This window comes from Pan paniscus, chromosome 9, assembly GCF_029289425.2.
Source record: "Pan paniscus chromosome 9, NHGRI_mPanPan1-v2.0_pri, whole genome shotgun sequence".
NCBI lineage: Eukaryota > Metazoa > Chordata > Mammalia > Primates > Hominidae > Pan > Pan paniscus.
The window spans coordinates 109,584,228-109,608,444 of NC_073258.2; the positions used below are offsets into that span (position 1 = coordinate 109,584,228).

Genomic DNA, 24,217 nt, shown 5'->3' on the forward strand with positions numbered 1-24,217 from the left:
ATTACATAGTAATGAAAAAGCCAGGACATTTAGACAGGTCCCCTCATTAGCAGATCAGTGCCCCATCTTCTAGGTCACCTTGTTCCTTACCCTAAACTGTATGTGTAAAATATGTGGATTTGAGCAAGCCTGTGAAACCCAAACTGATTTTCTCCTTTTCAGTTAGTTATTTCAGTCATTATGTAATGTTAGTTGGTATGTGATTCATTTGATCCATTTTGAGCACCTGTTTAATATGTGCCAGATACTATGTTGGGCTCCAAGGATAAATGAACAAGACATACAACTGCCCTCAAGGAGATTAATTCTAGTAAGAGAAACAGGAACATAAAACAACGCAGTGCAATGAACTTTGTGTGACAGTAACACACTGGGTACCATGGAAGCCCAAAGGAGGTACAGCCTGTGTCCTACTCAGCCCGACTCCTACTGTGTGCAGATAATTTTGAGCTGAGTTGTGTGGAGAATAGGATACTAAGAATGCTGTTTGGAAAGATGCTGGAGCATCTCTATTCTGTGACTGCCTTCTCTTCCAAATTATTTGGTGAAATTTTCTTTTAATCCTGTTCTCATTGGGTATGGCAGTGTTACTTTACTCTGACTAGGGCAGTCTCTTCTATGGCTTGAAGTTGATTAGAAGATTAAATAATACAGATTAGATTGTAAGGCAGAAAATGGGTATCTGCACCTTTTCAGAATCATCAGACAAAATGAAGTGTCTTTCTGGGGTATTCCCTACTTCCTGTTGACACTGACCTTTTTTCTACCTGTAGTTGGTTCAGCAGTGGCCACAAATGCAGAAATCTGCCATCAAGGATGCTGAGGAAGATGATGACACAGGTGGTATCAACTTAGATAAAGCAAAGGAAAGACTTCAGGAAGAGGACAAATTTGACAAAGAAGAATATAGGAAAAAAATTAAGGCAAAGCATCGGGTAAGCTTTCCATCTTGAATTCATACTGAGTAAAATTTAGTGTCCCGAAGTATATCTAAATATTCATTAGCTATTCATTAATAAGTGTATTATTTTCTTCATTGTTTTCTCTGACACTTCTTTTTCTGTGACTACTCTTTTTTCTGTTTATTTGTTCCTCTGCTGGGGGAGTCTGTATATTGACTGGTTTCTGAGAATGCCACTTAAATCTGTCTTTGGTCTGAGGTGATCTAAATAATATTAGTGGATTTGTTGTTATTATTACAGTTTTTATTTTGAGATAATTGTGGTTTCACTTGTAGTTGATAGAGATATCCCAAGCTCTCCATTTCAATAATTTTGTCATTACTGGAATGTTTTATATAAAACTATGCAGTATGTAGCTTTTTGGAATTGGCTTTTTTCACTCAGCATTATTCTATGGAGACAGAGCCAAGTTGTGTGCATCAGTGCTTTGTTCCTTTTATTACTAAGTAATGTCCCATCGTATGGATGTACTGAGGTTTGTTTCACCATTCAACCATTGGAAAAGATTGATGGTGTTTCCAGATTCAACTTAATAAATTTCCATATCAATTACTTGATAATACATTAAATTTATTATATTAAAATTGGAGACTTTGTAAAACTTCTATAAAAATAAGCATGTGCCCTTGTGGTCTTGAACTTGGCAGTTTTCTGTTATCCTTGATATAGTGGTCACACATGATATTGTTATACCATTATACTACTTAATTCCCTAGAAGTGAACATTTCACTAGATAAAAAAATGAATTAATGAAATAAAGCAGGTTGACATTTTTTAAAGAACTTTCTTTAGCGTGCTTTTGATACAGTGATTTCAGGGTGACACAGTGAGAAACACCTGAGAAACACTGCTATATAATATTAAATTTTGTATTAAGAACAAAATGCCTTTGGATGTGAACATTGTTAAGTACATTCTGAGAAGGATTCTTAGAGCTTTTCACTCCTATTTGACCTTTCATGGACCAGTACACACTTTTTTATAAAAATAGAACAGCAATTCTCATTTCTTTATTTTAATATTTGATGCAGCTTCAGAGTAGCATTTGATGAAAAAGTAGATATTGGAGATAGCTTTAGGGATGGAAAATGAATGTTGAGAAAAGCATTCCAAAAATATGGAGAACAGATGAACCTGAAACGTACTGGTTGTAATTGTTGGATATTTATGTTAATGAGAGAACTAAACATTTCTTGCATTGCTGCTCTTAGTGCAGCAATTAAATTGAAATTTGATATTAGCAATTTGTTAAAATCTTTAATATTAAGAGTATCAGGAGCTTGTCATGTTTCAGCTTGCAATCTACTTAGAGTATTTATCCAGGGGACAACTGAGCAAGAATGTACTGCATTTCTAAGTTGTAGCCAGCAGTAAAAGAAATATGAAGGATTTACATAAAATAATGTTCACCCTCTTCCCCTTCCTTGCCATCTCTTTTCTCCCATGTGGAAGTTGTTACTATATCCATGTCATTGAATATTGTTCTGGAAACCTTTAGAAAGTTAATTTCAAATTGGCAAATTGTACTTGTTTTATGCAGTGTTTGTTTGCTAGGCTCTGCCATAGGCTGTGAACATAGAATATTTAAAATATCTGGGTGCTGCTGAGTGGGTGCAGTAGTTTGCACCTGTAGTTCTGGCTACTTAAGAGGCTGAGGCAGGAGGATAACTTGAGTCTAGGAACTTGAGGCAGTAGTGTGCTATAGCTGCACCTGTGAATAGCCACTCATTAATAAAAGGCAATATAGCAAGATTCTGTCTCTTTAAAAAACAAAAACAAGAAAAAACTAACATATGTACGTGGGTCCCTCCATCTTCAGGAAGATTATAATTAAGTCTTAGTTAACTGGATATGCTGTTACTGCACAAAAGCTGCTTGCACATCCTTTTTTTTTTTTTTTTTACATAAAATGTTTTGGAATGAATAATATATTCACATGGCTCAAAAATCAAGATAAAAAAATTGCACATTGGCTGGGCGCGGTGGCTCACACCTGTAATCCCAGCACTTTGGGAGGCTGAGGTGAGTGGATCACGAGGTCAGGAGTTCAAGACCAGCCTGACCAACATAGTGAAACCCCATCTACTAAAAATACAAAAATTAGCTGTGCATGGTGGCACACACCTGTAATCCCAGCTACTCAGGAGGCTGAGGCAGGAGAATTGCTTGAACCTGGGAGGTGGAGGTTGCAGTGAGCCGAGGTCGTGCCACTGCACTCCAGCCTGGGCAACAGGAGTGAGACTCCATCTCAAAAAAAAAAAAATTGCACATAGAGAATTCATACTTCTGCCTATATCTGTCTGTCTTATTCATACCTACACCCTTATAGCTAACTACTTTTAATTTTAAACATGTCCTTTCACTTTCTTTATGCAGATAGAAATAAATAGGAATACATATTTTTCTTCTATTCTTATATGAAAGGTGTATCGTTGTGCACTTTTCCATTTTTGCTTAGCTTTGAGCTTGTAAATGATTTTCTTTGCATCATTATTAGAACATAGCATGTGATTTTTTAGACTGTCTCCATGACTATCTCATAGCAAGGTTGAACAGAACAGTTTTGGGCTGACAAAGTTGTGAGAGAAATCACTTGAACTTTACATATAGCTGGTTTTGAAACCAGTACTTCTGTGACTACAAGAGTCACAGTATTTTTTTTTTAAAGTGACAACTTTCTATTTTATGGAAAATAGGTGTATTCTGCACAAGACATACCTTCCAAATAGGATTTTGAAAATCTTACCTGGAAAAAAAGCACAAAGAAACAAAGAAATAATTAGAATAGTTTTCTCTATTCGACTGATATAAATGTTACCTGACACATGATTGATTTTGTAGTATTTTCATTGGTAAACACACATACGTATTTGTGTGTATTAGAGAAAACTTTGCATTCGTGAGTACTATAGCATTAGCATGTTTACTACAATAGCATACATAAGGCACAAATATGGGCACTCAAATCATTTATGCACCAAGCTGTCATAGAGTGGATTTCTACCCAGGAAATAAGGAATGTTTTCTTAAGTGGCACATCTTCACATGTGGGAAAGTGAAGCAGTGATGTTTGGTGGGAAGAATACTGTGCTGTACTGTGGAATAACCTGTACTTGAGTCCTCAGTGTGGAATTAGTAGGTTGGTGAAAAAGTAATTACAGTTTATACCCAGTCCAGTTTGGATTACTAGTCACTGATTGGGACTTTGCTTTCCTAATCTGAAAAATTAGGGAGTAGGAGTGGGACTTAGTGCCAGATGTCAGTGAGATCCTCTGGCTCCATAGATCTAGTTAAGACATGGGAATAAAATCATCCTTAACTGTTTGGAAAATAAAATTTTGATTTGTAATTTTTTTCTCCCTGACAAGTCAGGTTGCTTGCTTTACTTGATGAAAAGAGTTTCTTCCTGCCGGGCGTGGTGGCTCACGCCTGTAATCCCAGCACTTTGGGAGGCCGAGGTGGGCGGATCACAAGGTCAGGAGATCGAGACCATCCTGGCTAACACAGTGAAACCCCATCTCTACTAAAAAAATACAGAAAAAAAACAAAATTAGCCAGTCGTGATGGCGGGCGCCTGTAGTCCCAGCTACTCCGGAGGCTGAGACAGGAGAATGGCATGAACCCGGGAGGCGGAGCTTGCAGTGAGCCGAGATCGCACCACTGCACTCCAGCCTGGGCGACAGAGCCAGACTCCGTCTCAAAAAACAAACAAACAAACAAACAAAGACTTTCTTCTTTACTTATTTCCAGTAACTATTAAAACTTTACTTTAAAAACTAAATATATTATTAATCCTGCACAAATTACTTTGCTTTAATTAATTGCTTTACTTGAACACTTTGTTGGTTTTTGAAGTCACATTTTTTTCCTAACTGAGTATACTACTACTATAATGACAATTCTTAGTTCTTTTAGTGTAGGGTTTTGCCTTGGGCAAATATAATTCTGTTTCCCTTTGAGGCTGTCACTCATAATTTTGTTACTTCTATGAAAGTATATTGAGAAGAACTGTATGTCCCGAAAGAATATTGAAAATACTGACAACAGGGTCTAGGGGAAGCTTTACTTCAGGAAGACAGAAAAAGGTGACGAAACTTTTGACCCAAAGTTGTGAATAAGGGATGTGCCTGAATGAATATTGCATATGAAAAAAAAACTTCGTAAAACCTATCACATGCTTCTGTATTTGACACATTTCTTTTAATGTATATTAATTGTAAAAGATTTTGTAAGCCTTGGCATTTTTTTTCAGCATGTTCAAAATATTTTATTATATATTTGGTTTAAAGGATAGGATATTTAATATGTAAGTGAATTTAGTCTTAATGATTCTGTTTGGGAGTAGTTGTTTGCTCTTGCGTTTAAAAGTTGACAGCCTTGAATCATAGCTTTGCATGTGCACTCATTCTTAGTATAGTAGGATTCAACTACTCATTTTGTCCTACTTGTTTTTCCCTCATACTATTACACCTGTCTTTGAATCACATTTTTCATCTACCAAGTTCTGAAAGCTATATAATTTCTAATGTGATTCAAGTAAATCTTTGTCTTAAAGATTTAGAAAACTGAATTATAACAATTTTTTACATTTATTGTTTATTTTAAAATGTTATGTTATCTTTAATTGACACATAATAATTGTATGTATGGGGTACAATGAGATATGTCATTACATGTATATGTTGTGCAATAATCAAATCAGGCTAATTAACATAACCATCACTTCAAATATTTATCATTACTTTGTGGTGAGAACATTTAAAATCCATTCTTTTAGCTATTTTGAAGTATATAATACATTATTATTAACATGGTCACCAAGCTGTGCAATAGATCATCAGAACTTATTCCTCCTGTCTGATGGAAACTTTATACACTATAACCAACATCTTCCCTTTGCCCATCTCCCCTGCAAGCCTTCCACCCAGTCCTTTGGTAACCACCATTCTACGCTCTACTTCTGTGAGCTCTTACAAAGTCTACTTCTATGAACTAGATTCCACAGATAAGTGAGATCGTGTATTATTTGCCCCTCTGCCTGGCTTATTTCACTCTGCTAAATGTCTTCTTGTTGCAAATGACGGAATTCTGTATTTTCCTTAAGGCTGAATAGTATTCCATTGTACATATATATGCTACATTTATTTAATCCATTGTTTGTTGATGGGCACTTCAGTTTTTCCACATCTTGACTATTGTGAATAACGTTGCAATAAACATGAGAGTGCAGACATCTATTTGACATACGAATTTCAATTCCCTTATATATAAGAGATCTAAAGGTTCTAACTGGTTTAGAGTACAAACCCAACCCAACCCAACCCAACCAAACCCAAACCCAAACCCAAACCCAAACCATATAGTTTCATGGCATCACTGGGAGTAGAACTCAGGCTGCCTGCTTGCCAAAATTCATAGCTGCTACTCTGGACTTCAGGGATCCTTCTGTAACTGCCTTGGGTCATTTAGCAGCTTTAGTTGCTCTTCATGAGTTGTCGTTGTAGCCTTTAAGCACCGCTTTCTTATGAGACCACCCCAGCCTTCAGCTTTGTCTGGCACTTATAGGTAGCTGTGCTTAAATAGGTCTGTTATTTTTATTTTCTCTTTAGAACCTCTGGAATCAATCATTGGAAATAAAAATACAGCAAAAGCTGTAACGTTTGCATATGAAACCATTAGTAAACTAGTAAACTGTAAAGACAAAATGCCACTCTTACATACAAGCAATGTGTTTTCTAATAATTCAGTCAGAACTATTGAAAGATAGGCCATGGATCCTATTTTTGAATGATTTTTACTTCAATGGAGTGAAAATCTGCTCTGTGTTGTGTCATCATTCTTCGTTCTGAAAGGTGATAAGATTTGCTACCACAGCTGAGAATAGAGAAAAACAATTCATTATGAAGCTCTTTCATTCCCTTGAAATTCGAGTGCTTTATCTATATCGGATTATGAATTTAGATAACATAAACATGTCAAGATGTGGCTCTGGACTGCTTCCAGAGATGGTACAGCAGTACTCTAGGTTCCATTTACTACCAGCATGAACATTAGAAAGTTAAGAAAGAATTAAAGGAAGACTTTAGAAAATCTATCTTGTTTTATTGTTGTTGACACATAATTAAGTTGGCATGGAATCCAGATGACTTAACCATAAATTTGTGTGATAGTTAAGAAAGAGGGAAACTGTAATCAGGCATCTGAGGAATAGTAGCCACAAGAATATTAACAATAACAAGTAACACTTGCTTAACTGGACCCTGCAGTAAGTTTACATGTATCGTCATATTATATGCTAATAATTAACTTCTGAAATCAGTGAGCTAGCATCATTTTTACAGATTACAAAACTAAGACTTAGAAGGGTCAAGTAATGTGTCCAGAACCCTGCAGCTTGCAAACAGCAGCCCTGGGACTCTTACCCCAAGGTCTTTGTTACTCTTTAAACTTTATGCTTTTTAACTATTCAGCTGTGTTGCTACCTATTTCAAGCCATCAGACGTTCTTTTACAGGAGGGTAACTCTGAAGCAGTGAATTAAAAGGTGGAAGATGATCACAAGAGTAACGGGTTTTGAAGAACAGATGACAAATAATGGAGATTTTTCATGTTTCCAGAACAAAGTCATTGATCTCTAATAAATTAAGAATAAATTAAATGTTGTGGTTAGTAGTATAGTTTAAGACTCCATACTAATACCACTTATTCCTGAATGTTCATTGCATAGTTAGATATGTACATATACTAGTGCCAGAATCCATTTTTCCATAGCTATGGCCATTTAAGAGTCTAAAGTAAGAGCCAGAGACTGGTCTGGCTCACATGGTCCTTAATGAAATTTTACTAAGATCAGAAATGTCATCTTGAGGACAAGGGACTCAGTATCTGGTGCCTAATTCTGAAATGGATGTTGTGAATGAAGCTTATTTATATGAGAGGATAAAAGATCCTTTTCATGACAACCCTTTTTCCTTCTAGTTTCAGCCCTTCTACTGTCACAACCAGGTTTATTATTAAAATGGAAGCCAACCTGTTGCTATAGAACATTTGCCTATCATTTGGAGATGTCTGCCTGGGGAGGTGTCTGTTCTTACTCTCATGAGCTTATAACATCTAGTGACATTTAGCTCAATATCTTGGTGTTTGGGCTCTCTTTATATCCAGCATCGAAAATGAGACAAGTATTCAGAATTACATAAATCTGATCTATTTTCATGCTTCCTTTTGGGGATTTTTTTAAAAACCATATGGTGTTGGAGAGGTGGGTTGGTTATTAGGTTGATGGTGAGTAGGTAGAGATTGGGGTTGAGGAGCAGGGAGCAGTTTGGTGCCAGTGGAATCAGGGAGTCTGATAGGATTAAGTTATAAACTGCAAAGGGCAATGGTCTATATCTCTTTTGCCCATTATATGTATGCAGAGCCTACCATGTGGCTCGGTAAATATTCAAAGGATTTAACTAGTGAATCAGTGTTTCCACATCAATTTGTTTTTCTCATTCTTTGTATCCTTGTTATAGTTGTTACAGATTTATACATAGAAGTCCACTTTTTAATGTCGTTCAAGCAAAACTCTGTAAAATAGGTAACAGATCGGAGAACCTTGTTGTGTTAAGTTCCTGGGAAGGATTTAGGTTTACTGGAATTTTGTTCTTGGAGGGCAGGGGATATCTTTGGGACTTAACAATTCTCATGATCTTTCTTTTGCTCACTTTTGTTAAGCCAGTTTTCTTTTTTGAAAAATAGGCTATTCTAATACTGAAGTAAAGATACATGTCCCCTTCTTCCTTATGTGATAGCTGGGGAGTCAATTCCTTACCAAACTGACACAGTTGCCTGAGAATCATGCAAATGGAATATACTTTCATAACCTCCCAAAAATGAGTCTTATTTTCAAATTACAAATTTTCAAGTATCACTCTAGAATGAAAAAGTTTAAATTAGTAGTCATGACTGCTCATGAAATTCATGTTTCATGGTAGTTTCTTTTCTGGAAGCTAAGGACCTATAGTGTGTGAGAATCCAAAAGAAGTATAATATCTATAAAGGTAGTATTTTATACCTTGAAATTTGATTTTCTGTTTTTCTGTCCCTTGTGAATTTGATTTTCATTATTGAATTTCATGCTCCCCTTATACTTAATCATTTGTAGCATGGCAGAACTAAAGATAACATTTTGCCTTCTTTTTTTTGTAGCATAAAATAGTTTTTGGTACCAGTATGTCCTCAAAAATAAAATAGGAAAAAGAAAGGATTTAAGGCATTTGAGCCACACCTAATTAAAAGGGGAGGAGGACTTCAGTTACTGAATCTAATAAGATTCACTTATACTTTTCTCCTGAAGTAATTGTACTCCAGCCTTTTATCTTTGTTTTGTCATATGTCATAAACCGTCTTTAGAAAATTATTTTTTTCCTACTCCCACAAAGAATATATTCATTTTCTAACTTTTGAATTATGATAAATCTACTTCCAGTTCTTTCGCTTCTGTCTTGATGTTTACTCTTGGCTCTTTTCAGAGTACTAATAAAGCTTTTTCAGATAAGAAAGAAACGTTTTCTAATGATTCACTTCAAATTATTTTCTTTTAGTTTCACTCAGTATTAAAAGTTTGTCATTAGTGCATTTGTTTCATGTCTTGGTAACATTCACTTCATGTTGTAAAAGTCTTTGGATGTCTCTTGTCCGTCTGAAAATTTTGGTAGAAAATTTAAAAGGGAAAATTATCTCATTTGCATGCACATATAAATTCTGATAGCCAATTTAAAGCTGAAATGTAAAATATCTTTTAATGACTATAATGAATTAATATTGGAATTCAGTAAAAGTAGAAAATTGTCCATTTTTTTCTGCTGTGATTAAAATGACTAAATGGAAAACCCCAGCATGGTTATGTTTGCTTGAGTAGAAAGGATTTTTCTGATGTGAATATGTCGAAGTTATTCTTTGCAACTTTGAAGTGCCATTTTCAGACACTGATGTGTTGGAGGAAGATCAGTTGTTGAATAATTACAACAAAAATTTGCATGGCTTTTAAATATGGTCAATTATCTGTTTCTTCTGCACAGAAGACTGGCAAAATTAATTAAGTAATGTTATAAAATGCTGTCAGAAAAAAAAATGCTCTCAGGATGAAAAGACCTGTATGGTAGCAGATTATTTATAATGATGAAAGAATTGGCAACATTTGTCTAAAACATATTGATACGGATACAAATACTATGTACGAACCTACAAAGTGAAGTCAATGTTCCAGTGGAGGAGTATGAAGTGTAGTGGTGTGCTAGATTTGAGGGAGTGAGGACTTCGGCTCCCCAGGCCCAGTTTAGTCCCAAGTCCATCACTTACTATGTGTGACATCAGGCAAGTTACTTAGTTACTTTGATCTTCCATTTTTCATCTATAGAATGGGAATAGTAATACCTTTATAAGTTCTGTTACATAGATTTAAAAAGATAACCAAATTGTTATATGAAATGCATAGCACATTGTTGATACTTAATAATTCTGAACTACTTCTGTTGGTAAGAAAATAACAGTAATGTGCTAATGGACAAAGAAATTTTTATGAAAGTACAATTTTATTGCTCTCTGTAGTTCCTTGATATATAGCTATAGTCTTAATGTAAGCAACAAAACACTCAAAAGTCATTGTGATCTTCGTAGAATAACATAAAATATAGTTATATTCCATTTTAGTGTCTAACACAGGAAAACTGCATGGGGGGTGGGGTGGAAAGAGAAGGGAGATAAAGCTACAAATACATGTATCCACAAGCTAAAGCCAGCTCAAATGAAGTGTTAGTTATGATCAGTTATATCATATTTTTTCTTTAATCTTGTTTTGCTTCTTTCATATATTTTGTAGTCTGCTAATCCTCAAAGAAAATCAGTAATTGGTGCCAACTTAATTTAGGCACAGATTGTTTAGAAACTGCCATCCATTAACTTATTTTTCCCCAAAAGTTGGGGAAGCATTGAGATTATTTTAATTTCGTGGCAGAACGTCTCTTATAATCTCATTAGAGAACCAATTCAGGGATAAAGTTTGATAATCACTATTGCATTAATTGGCTGCTTGCTAAAATAATACTAGTTATTATTTTCTTCTGTTTTTAAAGTCACATCTGTTAATGTTTAACCCCTGAATGTTAACATTTTTATTTTTATTAGAATGTATCGCAAAAAGCACTAGATTTGGCACATGAAGACCCGGGTTTGAGATCAGTCATTTTCTAAAGAAGCTCTTTGATAATAAGCAAGCCAAAAGCTTTCTGAGTTTTTCTTTTTTCTCCTTTCCATTTCCTTCCATTGAACTTGGTTTCTAGAAATTCCAAGTAATCTCTAGAATGTGTCTCTTGTATAATTGTACATTATGTTTTACCTGTCCTGTTAGTGTGTGTTTTATTTGAAAGTCAGTACTAACCATTGCATAGCCAGAGTAAGTGATATAGAACTGGGATTTGATTCCAGATCTGTCTGACACATTCCTAATGATTCATGAATACTTGTGCCAATCCCATAGTAGTAGTCAGTAAACATTTGTTGAAAAATGAATGTCATATATTAGTTAGCTTTAGGAAATAAAACTGTAATGAATGTGTAGTCTGTTTTATACCTAATTATATGCTGCTAATTTTTCTCCTCTTCCTTGTCTTCAGGAGAAAAGACTGAAAGAAAGGGAAGCCAGAAGAGAAGCCAACAAGAGACAAGCAAAGGTAAGGGTTTATATACATTTATTTTTCCAAGCTCTGTTAAGGTAGAATGGACAAAAGCATTTTATATTTTGGCAAGAACAATGCTTATAATGTTAAAATGGAATTTAAATCCTCTTCTTTTCAACATGGATTTTATATATTATTTGTATATCATGATATTCCAATTGGATTCAAGCCCATGTGGCCTTCTATTCACTTTCTTGTATTCCTCTGGTGCAGGATGAAAAATCCCTAAGATAATTTGTTTCTGGGCTTGGCCCCATTTACTCCACCACTTTTTTTCATATATTTTGCATCTATTAAATACAAAAGGCAGTTGACTCTGTGGGCCAGGCCTGATAGGATTTTCATCTGTATCATCTTCAGGTAGACAGCCTGTGTGAACCCAACCTCATAACAGGTAACTCTGAAAGCATCAGTTCAGCTCTTAGAATCTAGGAGAAAAGCATTCTGTATCTCCCACTTTTACTATATTCTGTAACAGATACTTTTCAGCAAATACATATGTACAGTTTTCCTCAAGTATGTATGTACAATTATAAACACCGTCTATGTGCAGCCATGATTTTTATCTAATGTGTTTGTCACTGAGAAGTGTTCAGCTTCTGCATTCTGAGAACATTTAGTAGAAATGATTTCCTAGAACTAGGGCCCAATAACATATGTCATTTCTCATGCTGTATCTCATTGTGCTGTTTCTGACTAGCCATGATTTCTTCTTGGCAGTTAGCAAAGCTCCAACTCCCTTGAGGAAGCCTATAATATTCTTCGTCATTTTTTTTCCATGCTGGCCATAGCACTTAGAGAGCAAGTCAGAGATGATAACTCATGCTATAGTTCTGAAGTGGGAAGCAATTATTTAATACTGAATATAAGCAGAAAAGACTGCTTATATTAAATATAAGCAGTATTAAATATCACTCTGTCTTCCAAGGTGCCCAAAAACGAGAGCTCCAGTGTGTGCAGCCTGACTGCTAAATAAGGTGGAGGCTTCTGCATATGCTTTAACGTGCAGGCGTGAACCACCATGGCAGAACCACCACTAGATCTCAGAGGCTGTAGTGGGAAAGATTTAAATTTAAGAAGAAAATCTTAAATCTAATAAAAGCATTTGATATTTATGAATATTGCATGTTCAGCATAAAATAAGCCCATTTTATTTCACTAAGAAGCTCTCATTTCTGCATATATAAATGTAAAATGAAAGATATAATCTAGAGCCAAAGAAAGCCCTGTTACTGTATTTCCTTTGTGTTTATTCATGCATATTTGTATATATATTACTAAATATGGTTTATTTTTTATACTTATTGATGGTGTATGCTCGATTTTTTTTTTCATAATGGTTTAAGCTGTAAGAAATTGCTGTCACCCTTGAGCTATCCTCCTGGAAACCTCTTCTTTTATTCCCCCATAAATTGGTGTGTATATTTGGTTTTAATACTGTGTCTGCTGGGGAAATGAAAAAATGATAAAGTCGTCACAATCAGGCATTTTCACTGGGGGTTGATCTCTGAAGTGAACTCCTTATGCCAAACTCTTCCTTCCATTTCCCACTCCCCTTCTGTGTTTGTCCTGTGTGTTTGTTTCCTGACATCTAAAAAAGGAGGAAGATTTTTCTTGTCAAGGGAAGGTCTCATTTCTATGTAACCACTAAGCATCGGACTAAGAACATAAAGAAGAGCTGACATGGCTTTGCACCTCAGCCAGGAGCTTTAAATAGACAGAGGCTGTGTTTTATTTATTATTGCTCTGAATAGTTTAGCTACCTCCATTTCACAGCCCTTTTCTGAGTGCTCAGAGATGGTAGCCCTTTTGTAAGAGTGATATTACCAGAGGGATCAGTGGCTGGTCTGCAGCCAGGACTCAAACATTCCTCAAGACACTGAGGACTGCCTGCAGTGACAGGTTCAGGCTGACTGACAGAGCCCAAGGAATGAGCTCAAACCAACCTTTTGCACCCAGCTTCCTTTCAAATGAAAGTAACAGGGGTTGAAGGCTCTCATGGCTTTTGAGGTACCTTTTGGAAGCAGACCCAGAAGAGATTATTTGGAAACACTTGGTAAAGGGGTGATGGCACAAATTTCTGTGATATGTAAGGAGAAATATTATGTAAATTATCAGGTTTCTCTCAGTGCATGTGCTTTAAATGACAGATGTGACTTAGTTTTTGAGTAAACTTTGTCTTCTCGTTGATCCTCTTATGTAAACCTAATCATTGTGTTACTTAGGATATTGCCTTCTGAATCACTGTAGTCAGATTCCAGGTAGAGTATCCCTTTGATCCCTGAACCTACAAGCTATCCAGAAGATATTTTAATGGTCAAAGAATGTGGTACTTGCAGACTTAATTTACCAGGAAATGTAGTCATAGCTGTTTATAGCTATTTTAAGCAATCACTGCATAGAAACTGAAAGTGTAAGAAAGGGAGGACTCACGTAGCTGTCTTTCTACCTTGTTTTGTGTTTCATGCAGCAAACATCATTTTATTATACAAGGAAGGATATAAAGGACACAGTATTTTTTTTTTAATTTTGGGGAAAGTGCTTGAATGAAGTTTCATGGAATTATCTTTATTTCCCAGAAAAGAGAAAACTTAATGATAATGTGAATTTTCAATTTTAGAACTGAATCTTCTCTTGCATATCAAAAGTACTTCTAAGAAAAATTGCTTTAAAGTGTGAGTAGGATAAACTAAAGTTGGAATGGACCTCTCAGGAATCTGATATGACTTTTTGTTAAAAGATAGATCTAAGTTCTGCCTAGATTATATTATGTGCAGAATTGGGAATGGAAGATAAATATGAAGCTGAAACTGTTACGAAGATTTGCTGGGTACCTAATAGTGGTTTGGGAAATATAGGTCTTTTGGGTATCAAAACTTTCTTTAGCAGAGAAGTACTTGAATTGCACAATAGAATTGTTTTTACTTTAGCTAACAAGATGTCGTATATTCTTATGACCTACAGATTTTAAACTAAGATCTAGAAAAATACTTGTAGCAATGATCAATAGACCACATTGCTTTTTGAGTTTAGGTAGGTTACATAATCCTGGAATACAGCTTTACTTCATTGTCTAGCTAGATTTCCTTTTGCTTTGAGGGTCACAAGTGCTAGTAGGAATCCCTGGTCACTGGAATGATTTTGTATAAATGTAAGGAAAAGGAACAACAGTGCTGAAACTTGAGGAAATAGATCCTCAGCAATATCTCACTACTGTGCTGCTTTTGAAAAGAAAGTGTGATTTTTATTTGTTTATTTATTTTTTAAGATGGAGTCTCGCTCTGTCACCGAGGCTGGAGTGCAGTGACGCGATCTTGGCCCACTGCAACCTCCGCCTCCCAGGTTCAAGCGATTCTCCTGCCTCAGCCTCCCGAGTAGCTGGGACTACACGCATGTGCCACCACGCCCAGCTAATTTTTTGTATTTTTAGTAGAGACAGAGTTTCACTGCATTAGCCAGGATGGTCTTGATCTCCTGACCCCGTGATCCACCCTCCTTGGCCTCCCAAAGTGCTGGGATTATGGATGTGAGCCACCGCAACTGGCCAAAAGTATGATTTATTAAACAAAAGTCTGAGGCTGATGAAATTGAACACTGACTATGAAGGAACAAAGAGTAGGAAAGAGCTCAAACACTTAAAATAGTTAAAAGTTGCTTTGACTATATTAAAAATGATGATTATAGTTCGTATTTTTAAGGTGTGGGGAAAATATGTCATACATTTTGAGGTTGAAGTTTTATAGATGTTGTACATTTTCACTTGTTTTTATTTTTTGGTTTGTATTGCGTTTTTATTTATACTTAACAAATAGTGGTTTTAGGTAATAGTTTCTTGAATACCTAAGGTAATCTCTGTACTAACAGAAAAGTAGTGTTGAAGTTAGAGCTCTCAGAATAGGAGGTCTGAAGAAGTAGTAGTTAATTAATTTTAAAACTCTAGGCCGGGCATGGTGGCTCATGCCTGTAATCCCAGCACTTTGGGAGGCCGAGATGGGTGGATCACCTGCGGTGAGGGGTTCAAGACCAGCCTAGCCAACATGGCAAAACCCTGTCTCTACTAAAAATACAGAAATTAGCCAGGCATGGTGGTACGCGTCTATAATCCCAGCATACTCGGGAGGGTGAGGCAGAAGAATCACTTTAACCTGGGAGGTGGAGGCTGCAGTGAGCCGAGATTACGCCACTGCAGTCCAGCCTGGGTGACAGAGCGAGACTCTGTCTCAAACAAAACAAACAAACAAAAAAAAACACCAAAAAAAACAAAACACAAAAAACAAAACAAAACAAAACCTTAAAAAACTAATGGACCTGAGAGATGCCCTGGACTGACTTTTTAATCTACTGGTCTTCAATGACTTTTTCTCTGACTCAACAGTAGTTTCATAAAGCAAAGCTAACTTTATTCATTTGATATTTTGTTCTTCCTACTTTTTTGGTGCTAAAATATCCTTTCATTTATGAAATAATACTGATAATTTTTTAAAAAGTCTTATTATTTGACAAAGTAAAAACCCATTTCACCCCTTTAAAATCTTTTTTGAGCTTTTTCTGATCCATGAAATTGAAGAGCGAGTGTGGCAGCCACTGATCTACTCCAGTGGTTTTCAGTATTATATTGAGTGACCTATGGACTCTCCTCTCCACCCCCCACCACCCCCGCATGAGAAAATTATTTGGGCAAGGCTCTGGGGTTCCATTTAGTCCTCATCCAGACCAGCTCAACTTTATTTTCCTCTTTACATTTTGAACTTCCAGGGAATATTTTATTTGAAATATTGTTTTCCTTAAATGTATACATACATAGCTACATAGCTAATACTTTTAAAGTACCCAAATAAGTTAGGGCTGAAAGCAAGTGAATGACTTGCCTAATGTCATAGCTTCTTTGGTGGCAGAACTAGTATATGCCCCCAGGTTTCCTGAATCTTCATTCCCTGTTATTGTTTATTGTCCTATGCCCTTTCTGTATGTTGCTTTTTTTTCTTTTTCTATGTAAAAACAAATCGCATCCATGATACATGATCTAACGACTAGTCATGGAAAATTACTAATAGCAAATACCTTTAGTAAGGAAAGAACTCTGGGCTGAGATCTAGAAAGCAGGCTATGTCTTAAAGTTTCTGGGTGGCTGGGGACAAGCCATTTATCTTTCTGGGCCTGTTCTCAGCATGTGTAAAAGGTTACCCCTTTCATGAAGATTTTTCTGACTCTCTCACATATTATGGGCTCCTGCTTTTGGAACTACTCCCGTGGTCCCCTGTCTAGAGCACCGCCAATAATTACAGTGCTGATGTGGTTGCACTTCTCTCTCTCTTTGGCTCTGGCTCTTGTTTTCCTTTGTGTGCCTATCTCTCATCACAGTGCTTTGTTGGCTGAGGGCAGGCTTTCTGGCTCACAGTTGGCCATCTCCTCGCAAACAGTGCTGAGGTCGCTCATATTATGATCTCTTATTTTGTAGATGAGGAAATTGAAGCTTAGGAAGTTGAAGTAACTTTCCCAAGAATATACAGCTAGGAAATGGCAGAGCCAGGATGCAAATCTGCTTTATATGACGCTGAAGCGTTGACTCTTAAGCATTAGGCCATAGGTCATTTCCGAGGTAGTCAAGAATATTCAATTTGAGAGTCTTAAAAACTGAAGCAGAAGTTGCAAGTAAATATTTCTTCTCCTGAAATTGCTTTCCTTATCCACAATTAGTTCTCTTTTATAGGTGGCTGCATTGAGAAACAGAATATTAAGAAGCAGAACAGAACCACAGGCGGATACAGAATATTGTGCATCTCCTATTAGTTACTATAAAATCTCACTGGAATCCCAGCAGCTTAATTTTTTCTTACAAATGAAATATTAGGAAACATTTACCATTATTTCCAGCCCAGGAAGACCTGTTAAACATACCATATTCTCATATCTTCTTGATTTTAAATTTTATACACGTTTTCCCTCTGCCTAGGATATCTTCTCCTTCATTGCTTTTTCCTCTGAACTGTTTCCGTTTTGAAGCCTTTTCTGCCTCCTTCAGGCCGACTCATGACATTCTTCCTTTCTGGACCACTGGACTTCGTGTACATTATTCTGCCGTGTTACTTGGTGATTGTCTCTCATCACTAGACTATAAACTCCTTGAGAGCAGCAGCTGAGTTTTTTTCATGGATGGCACATAATAAATGCTCTGTAGATATTTGAATCAGTGAAATGCAACTGTATTCATTCTTAAAGTTAACATTTTACATGTTAATGCTATGTCAGTTATAAGATCCTTGAGGTCTAGCACCGGGGCCTGCAGAATACAGTGAATTTCCATTCTGCCAGACTGGATGTATCTAACACACTCAGCCCTTTCCAAGTTCCTACTTCCCTTCTACCCCATCTTGTGTTAAACAAATCTGTGAATTTGTATTAAGATGATAGATTCTTAATATTAAAACAATGTAGTAAACTCTGTAGGCAATCAGAATCCCATTAGAATCCTTCACGCATGCCTTATTTGCGAAGAATTTAATAAATTCTTAAAGGATGAGTTGTCCTAAGATGTGCATATTGATTTTGCCTTTCTTCGTTCTTTTTATCTAACTTCGAGCTCCTCAAGTTGCATATGGAAAACTTGAGTGTATGGTACTGTATGGGTGGTAAAAGGGATACTCTAGGGTAATTTGATATGTTGATTTTCACCTTGCCTGTCAACTTTGGAACTGAATGCCCATGGAAGTTGTGACTTCACTCTGTGATGCAGTTCCTTGCTCATAAATATTTGTTGATTGACCAAAAAAGTGGATCCTGCTAAAATGTCTTCATTGGCAGTATCATGGTGAATGTTGCATTTGATGCCATTGAACATGAGTAGCCTGAATAATTGTGACCTTATTCAAATGTGGTTAGATTGTAGGAGAGCTAGCACTCAGATCCAGGTCGGATTGCACTCCTTGACTCTGACCACTGATGACTCTGCAGTGGGTGTTAAGGATGATCTTAAACCTGTTCAGGGCAGCCATTAACTCTGAGAATAAGAGGAAATTTTTCAGGAAACAAGTCAAACCTTTTACACTTGGAGTATTAGACCAGATTAATTTAAGGCAGAATTTTAATGACTATGTCAGAATGTGTTTATTCTAATACTTCTTAGAGAATTAAAGTTTGGTGTTAGAGTCAGAATACTGTTTCTTTTACTAAACTTGCAAAATGTACTAACCAGATAAAACTTGAGGAAAACAGATTCATAATAAATTTGAGTAAGGTGTAAAAAAAAAGGGCTGTGTGTGTACATATCCCTTTGTTTATGTTGTAGAAAATAGTTGTGTTATTAAGTGGTCTGATAGTCTGTTCAGTTGGGTGGTCATTTAGATCGTTTCCAATGAAACAGCCTAAACAGTAAATCAATCCAGGTGATGCCCTTTATACTTCATCATGGTTGATTCAGCTTAGGTCAAGTTAGAGATAATTTGACATTTATATACTTGAGTTAGGGATTTATAGGCACATCTAGCAGAACAAATTAACTGTATTTGAATCATTGTGGTCGGTTTCATTATGTGGCTGAGTCTGTGTTATTCCAGTGGTTACGTGCTCTACTTTGTAGAGAACTGTGCGTGTGGGTATGTGTGGATGTGACCATCATGATTGTGGAGACTGATACTTAGGATCATTTGCCTATATTTTTGTATGTATTAGCGTTCATTAATGGTCTAAATGATGGTTATTCTTTTGACTGTTAGTAGTCATTACTGGCTGTTGTAAGATTATACCATCATAATTTCTGATATAGTATACAAAAGTCTCTAAGTTGAAAAAAACATGTAGATTCTTTCCTCCTTTCTTCTTCTTCTTGTTTTGTTTCATAACTCAGAATCCTGTTGCTTATGTGAAGAAAAAGAGGCAGGGCTAGAGAACTATTATAAGACTTGATTTTAGTAATTCTCAGCCTATGGTACAAGAATCTGTGTGGGTTTTCCATGTTATTACTAGGAAATTCTAAAATTCTCAGCATTGACTATACAGTGAATAAGTTATCTATACCATACATATATATTGTCATAGCTTAAAAGTATGTAAAGGCTATATTAAGATTAACAAAATATGAACTTGTTTGTTTTGCTAAATTCATAGTACTTTTTTGTCTTGTATTTTCTTAAATGACATATACCACTGTAGAATTATCATCTTGTAAATAGTTTGATGTTAAACGTCTTCCTATACTGAAAAAGATTGAGAACACTGCCATATGGTATGTAAGCAGAAACAGCCATACTCCTAACACTTAGTCAAAATTGAAGACAGTCAGTCGTAGGGAGGAAGAAAAGAGGAGGAAGATGGGGAGGAGGAAGCCACTATTTTTTTTTTTCTTTTTTCTTTTTTTTTGTGAGACAGTCTCACTTCATCACCCAGGCTGGAGTGCAGTGGTGCGACCTCAGCTTACTGCAACCTCCGCCTCCCAGACTGAAGTGATTCTTGTGCCTTACCCTCCCAAGTAGCTGGGACTACAGGCACACGCCACCTTGCCCAGCGAATTTTTCTATTTTTAGTAGAGACAGAGTTTTGCAATGTTGGCCAGGGTGGTCTTAAACTCCTGACCTCAAGTGATCTGCCCACCTTGGCCTATCAAAGTACTGGGATTGCAGGCATCAACCACTGTGCCCGGCCGCCACTATTTCTTAAAAGGAAGGGAAGGCTCCATTTCCTCCATATCTTAAAGGAGAAAAAAAGCCAGTGGGAAAAGGAAATAACAGAGATGGAACACAGAAAAAGAACAGACATAAGTTTCCTACTGTGCTAGTTGATACTACTGAGTGTCAACTTGATTGGATTGAAGGATACAAAGTATTGATCCTGGGTGTGTCTGTGAGGGTGTTACCAAGAGAGATTAACATTTGAGTCAGTGGGCTAGGGAAGGCAAATTCACCCTTAATCTAGTAGGTGCAATCTAATCAGCTGCCAGCGAATATAAAGCAGGCAGAAAAATGTGTAAAGGAGAGACTGGCCTAGCCTCCCAGGCTACATCTCTCTCCCTTGCTGGATGCTTCCTGCCCAGATAAATTACCTGTTGTGACTGCCCTGGACGTGCCTGCCTACCAGACACCTGATCTTGCAAGACCATTATTAAAGTCTCACATTTGCTGTTCTTTGCACCTCTAAGTCCATTCTTTGCGTTTGGACGGGTGAGTGTGTTTCTCACAGCAGCGCTAAGTATCACTGTCAGAGACTAGAAATAACCTAAATTGTAGGGTAGATAAATTGTGGTATAGTCATATAATGAAATGTTATATATGAAGGAATTACTGCTACATCCAATAATGGGCAAATTTCGAAAACATGATATTGAGCAAAAGATGCCAGACAGAAGAGTAAATACTATGATACTCTATTTACATAAAGGTAGTTTTGTAAAAGCAAAACTAATATTTTCGGTTAGAGTTTACCTTTGAGGAAAAGAGGGAGTCATTACTGGGAAGGAGTGTGAAGGGGGCTCCTGGAGAACTTGAGAGTGTTCTAATTTCTTAAACTGGGTGGTAGTTACATGGGCTGTATTTACTTTGTGAAAATTCATCAAGCTATAAGCCTATGGTTTGTGCAGTTTTTTTGGAGGTATGCCATACTTCAATTAAAGCTCAGGAGTTTGAGACCAGCCTGGGCAACATGGTTAAACCCTGTCTCTACTAAAAAATACAAAAGAAATTAGCTGGGCATTGCGGTGCACGCCTGTAGTCCCAGCTACTTGGGAAGGCTGAGGCAGGAGAATTGCTTGAACTCGGGAGGCGGAGGTTGCAGTGAGCAAAGATTGCACCACTGCACTCCAGCCAAAAAATCTCTCTCTCTCTCCCTTTCATCAATCTAATCAACAAGGTCTCACTCTGTTGCCCAGGTTGTGGTGTAGTGGCACTATCATAGCTCACTGTAACCTTGACCGCCTGAGCTCAAGCAGTCCTCCCGCCTTAGCCTCCTGAGTAGCGAGGGCTACGAGAATGTACCACCAAATCTGGCTAATTTTTTATTTTTATTTTTGGTAGAAACAGGATCTCTCTATGTTGACTAGGCTGGTCATGAACTTCTGGCACCAAGTGATCCTCCCGCCTCAGCCTCCCAATGTGCTGGGATTACAGGCATGAGACAATGAGCCTGGCCAAAGATTACTTTTAAAAAATGATGCGGGTAGATGAGATCTCTTTATATGCTTTCAGCCTAGATATTTTAATCTGTAGATTCAGAAATAAAAGATATTATGGATAACTCTTGTAATTCTAGAAGCATTAGGAGCCTTAGTCCCTGGAGTCATTCATATTTTATGAAAGCTATGAAAGACAATTAATAATTTATATTATTCAAATACACATTTCTTTTAAAATCCCCTTGTTCCAAGAAGTGTGATGTTTTACCTCCTAAAACTTACAAAACAATTTCCCCTAAATGAGAAAATGAGCTTTATTTTGACTCTGGTGTAAATTAAAATGAAGAAATTGTATTTTTTAAATAAGGAGGAGCGTAGTCATCATTCTGCTGTTCAGAGACATTTAACCTCCTCCCCACCCCAGTGAGTTTTAGTTTCTACTATAAACTTATGAGGTGGTTTGGTGGCCTTGGAATGTTGTGGAGATCTCTACTCTTCATGCTATCTGATAGGACACTAAGAGCTATTGAATTGGCATTTATTTAGAATAAAGGAACACAAGGGTGATGAAAGGGACACTGGTCTGAGTGATCATTATATGTGACTACTGTAACTTTATAAATTGAAATAGATGAATAGTAACTGACCATAGAAATTCAGAAACATACAAAGCTTGAAAGATCATCTAATAAAGAAGTGACTGTCTTCCCATGAGGAGGCATATTCATTTGACTTACCTCATTCTTACCATAGATTCTGGTTATTTATTTATTTTTCCATGCGCATCTTATGTGAATTAAATATTTATTTATTTCCTTTCACCATCTACAGTCTAAAGGTACTTAGCATCTGTAACGTACCTGGACTGTGTCTGGTCCAGTACTAAGAGTTTACGATCTTATTAAGGGGGAAGTAGGCACTTTTTGTTAATGTAGCCTCATTTTTATCTTTACTTGAGGAAATAAATCTTTTATGATTCCAGATAAAATGTTAAACTTGGAAAATGCTGCAGAAATGGTATATAAGTGATCTAAAAGTTCTTTTATCAAGAATTCTATCATTTATCTTCTTTGGATTATGAGATGATTACTGTTAGAATTAAGTGCAGTTGTTTTATTTTACCTATCTTGATTTTCAGCTGTGTATATTAGTTTTCCCCCTTACTACAGATACATTTGATTTTTATTTCATAAAATTATCTCATTTCCTTCCGTTGGAAATGATATATATTCTCAAGCTCATCCATTTATTTATATTAGCACAGCTTTCTTTGGAAAGTATATTATTGGAAGGCTTCAGCCTCATTTAATTGCTTTTAACATGAGTTGTGCATGTCTGAATTCTAAACACAACTGCTATTGATCCCAGCCTCCTGGCATCCATCCAACCCTAAGATTTTTGCCCCACTCAGTAGAGCCTAGTACATGATGTTTTTGTGGTTGGTACTTTGAGGAGAACAGAAAGTGAGAGAAGAAAAAAAATATTGTCCTCTCTAAGCAAAAGAGAAAAATGAGAGTGGGTGGGTCTGTAGTCCATATTGTGAGTTCATCAGTAATGCTAGATCAGATTTTGGGCTTCAGTTCATTCAGCCTTTATCATTTACTGCCAGGTTGGTAGAGCTCTCCTAAAAGAGCATTAGATTTGAAAAATACGAGGTCCAAATTCAGTTCTTGCCAGTAAGCTTTGGAATCCAAGGCAGTCATGTTTCCTCCGAGCCTCAGTTTCCTCTTTAGAATAACAGTAGTGGTGTTGCCTGCATTGCCAACCTTCCAGGGTTCTTGTGAAGATAATACATGTGTTAGGGCTTTGTGAACTATGAATCACATTAAAAAATGTGAGCCATGATTAATTAGCATTAGTATACGTTGCCTTTTTAGGCAGGTTCGTTCTCAGATACTTAGGATTTAACCAGTCGTTCAATCGCGGCTGGAAATCACTGAAAGATGTCTCAAAATGCCCATATCTAGCTTCCTCCATCCTTACCCTTCTCCCATCAGAATCATTGGGGTAGGGGACTTACTTACATGTGTTCATGCAGTATATGTGTATAATTATGATACTACTACTGCCCCATTAAGAACCAGTGGTCTATATCCATATATAGAATAAACTTTATATATATAGAATATATAGAATAAACTTTATATGTATAGAATATATAGAATAAACTTCTATACTTTTTTGGTGACAGGGTCTTACTCTGTTGCCCAGGCTGGAGTACAGTGGCGTGATCTTGGCTCACTGCAGCCTTGACTTCCCAGTCCTCAAGTGATTCTCCTGCCTCGGCCTCCTGAGTAGCTGGAACCACACCTGGATAATTTTGTTTATTTTTTTGTAGAGATGAGGTCTTCCTGTGTTGCCCAGGCTGGTCTCGAACTCCTGGGCTCACGTGATCCTCTCACCTCAGCCTTCCAAAGTACTGGGATTACAGGTGT

At 36.7% G+C, this 24,217-nt stretch overlaps 1 protein-coding gene across 1 annotated transcript in view; it reads left to right on the forward strand.

Annotated features, from left to right (window-relative positions):
- The window catches only part of DDX10 (DEAD-box helicase 10), a 276,613-nt gene that overhangs the window by 176,071 nt on the left and 76,325 nt on the right, over positions 1 to 24,217 (forward strand). The window contains exons 15-16 of the mRNA XM_008953727.4: positions 774 to 935; positions 11,621 to 11,677. Coding sequence (XP_008951975.4) covers positions 774 to 935; positions 11,621 to 11,677 — 219 coding nt within the window. The remainder of the gene's footprint in view (positions 1 to 773; positions 936 to 11,620; positions 11,678 to 24,217) is intronic.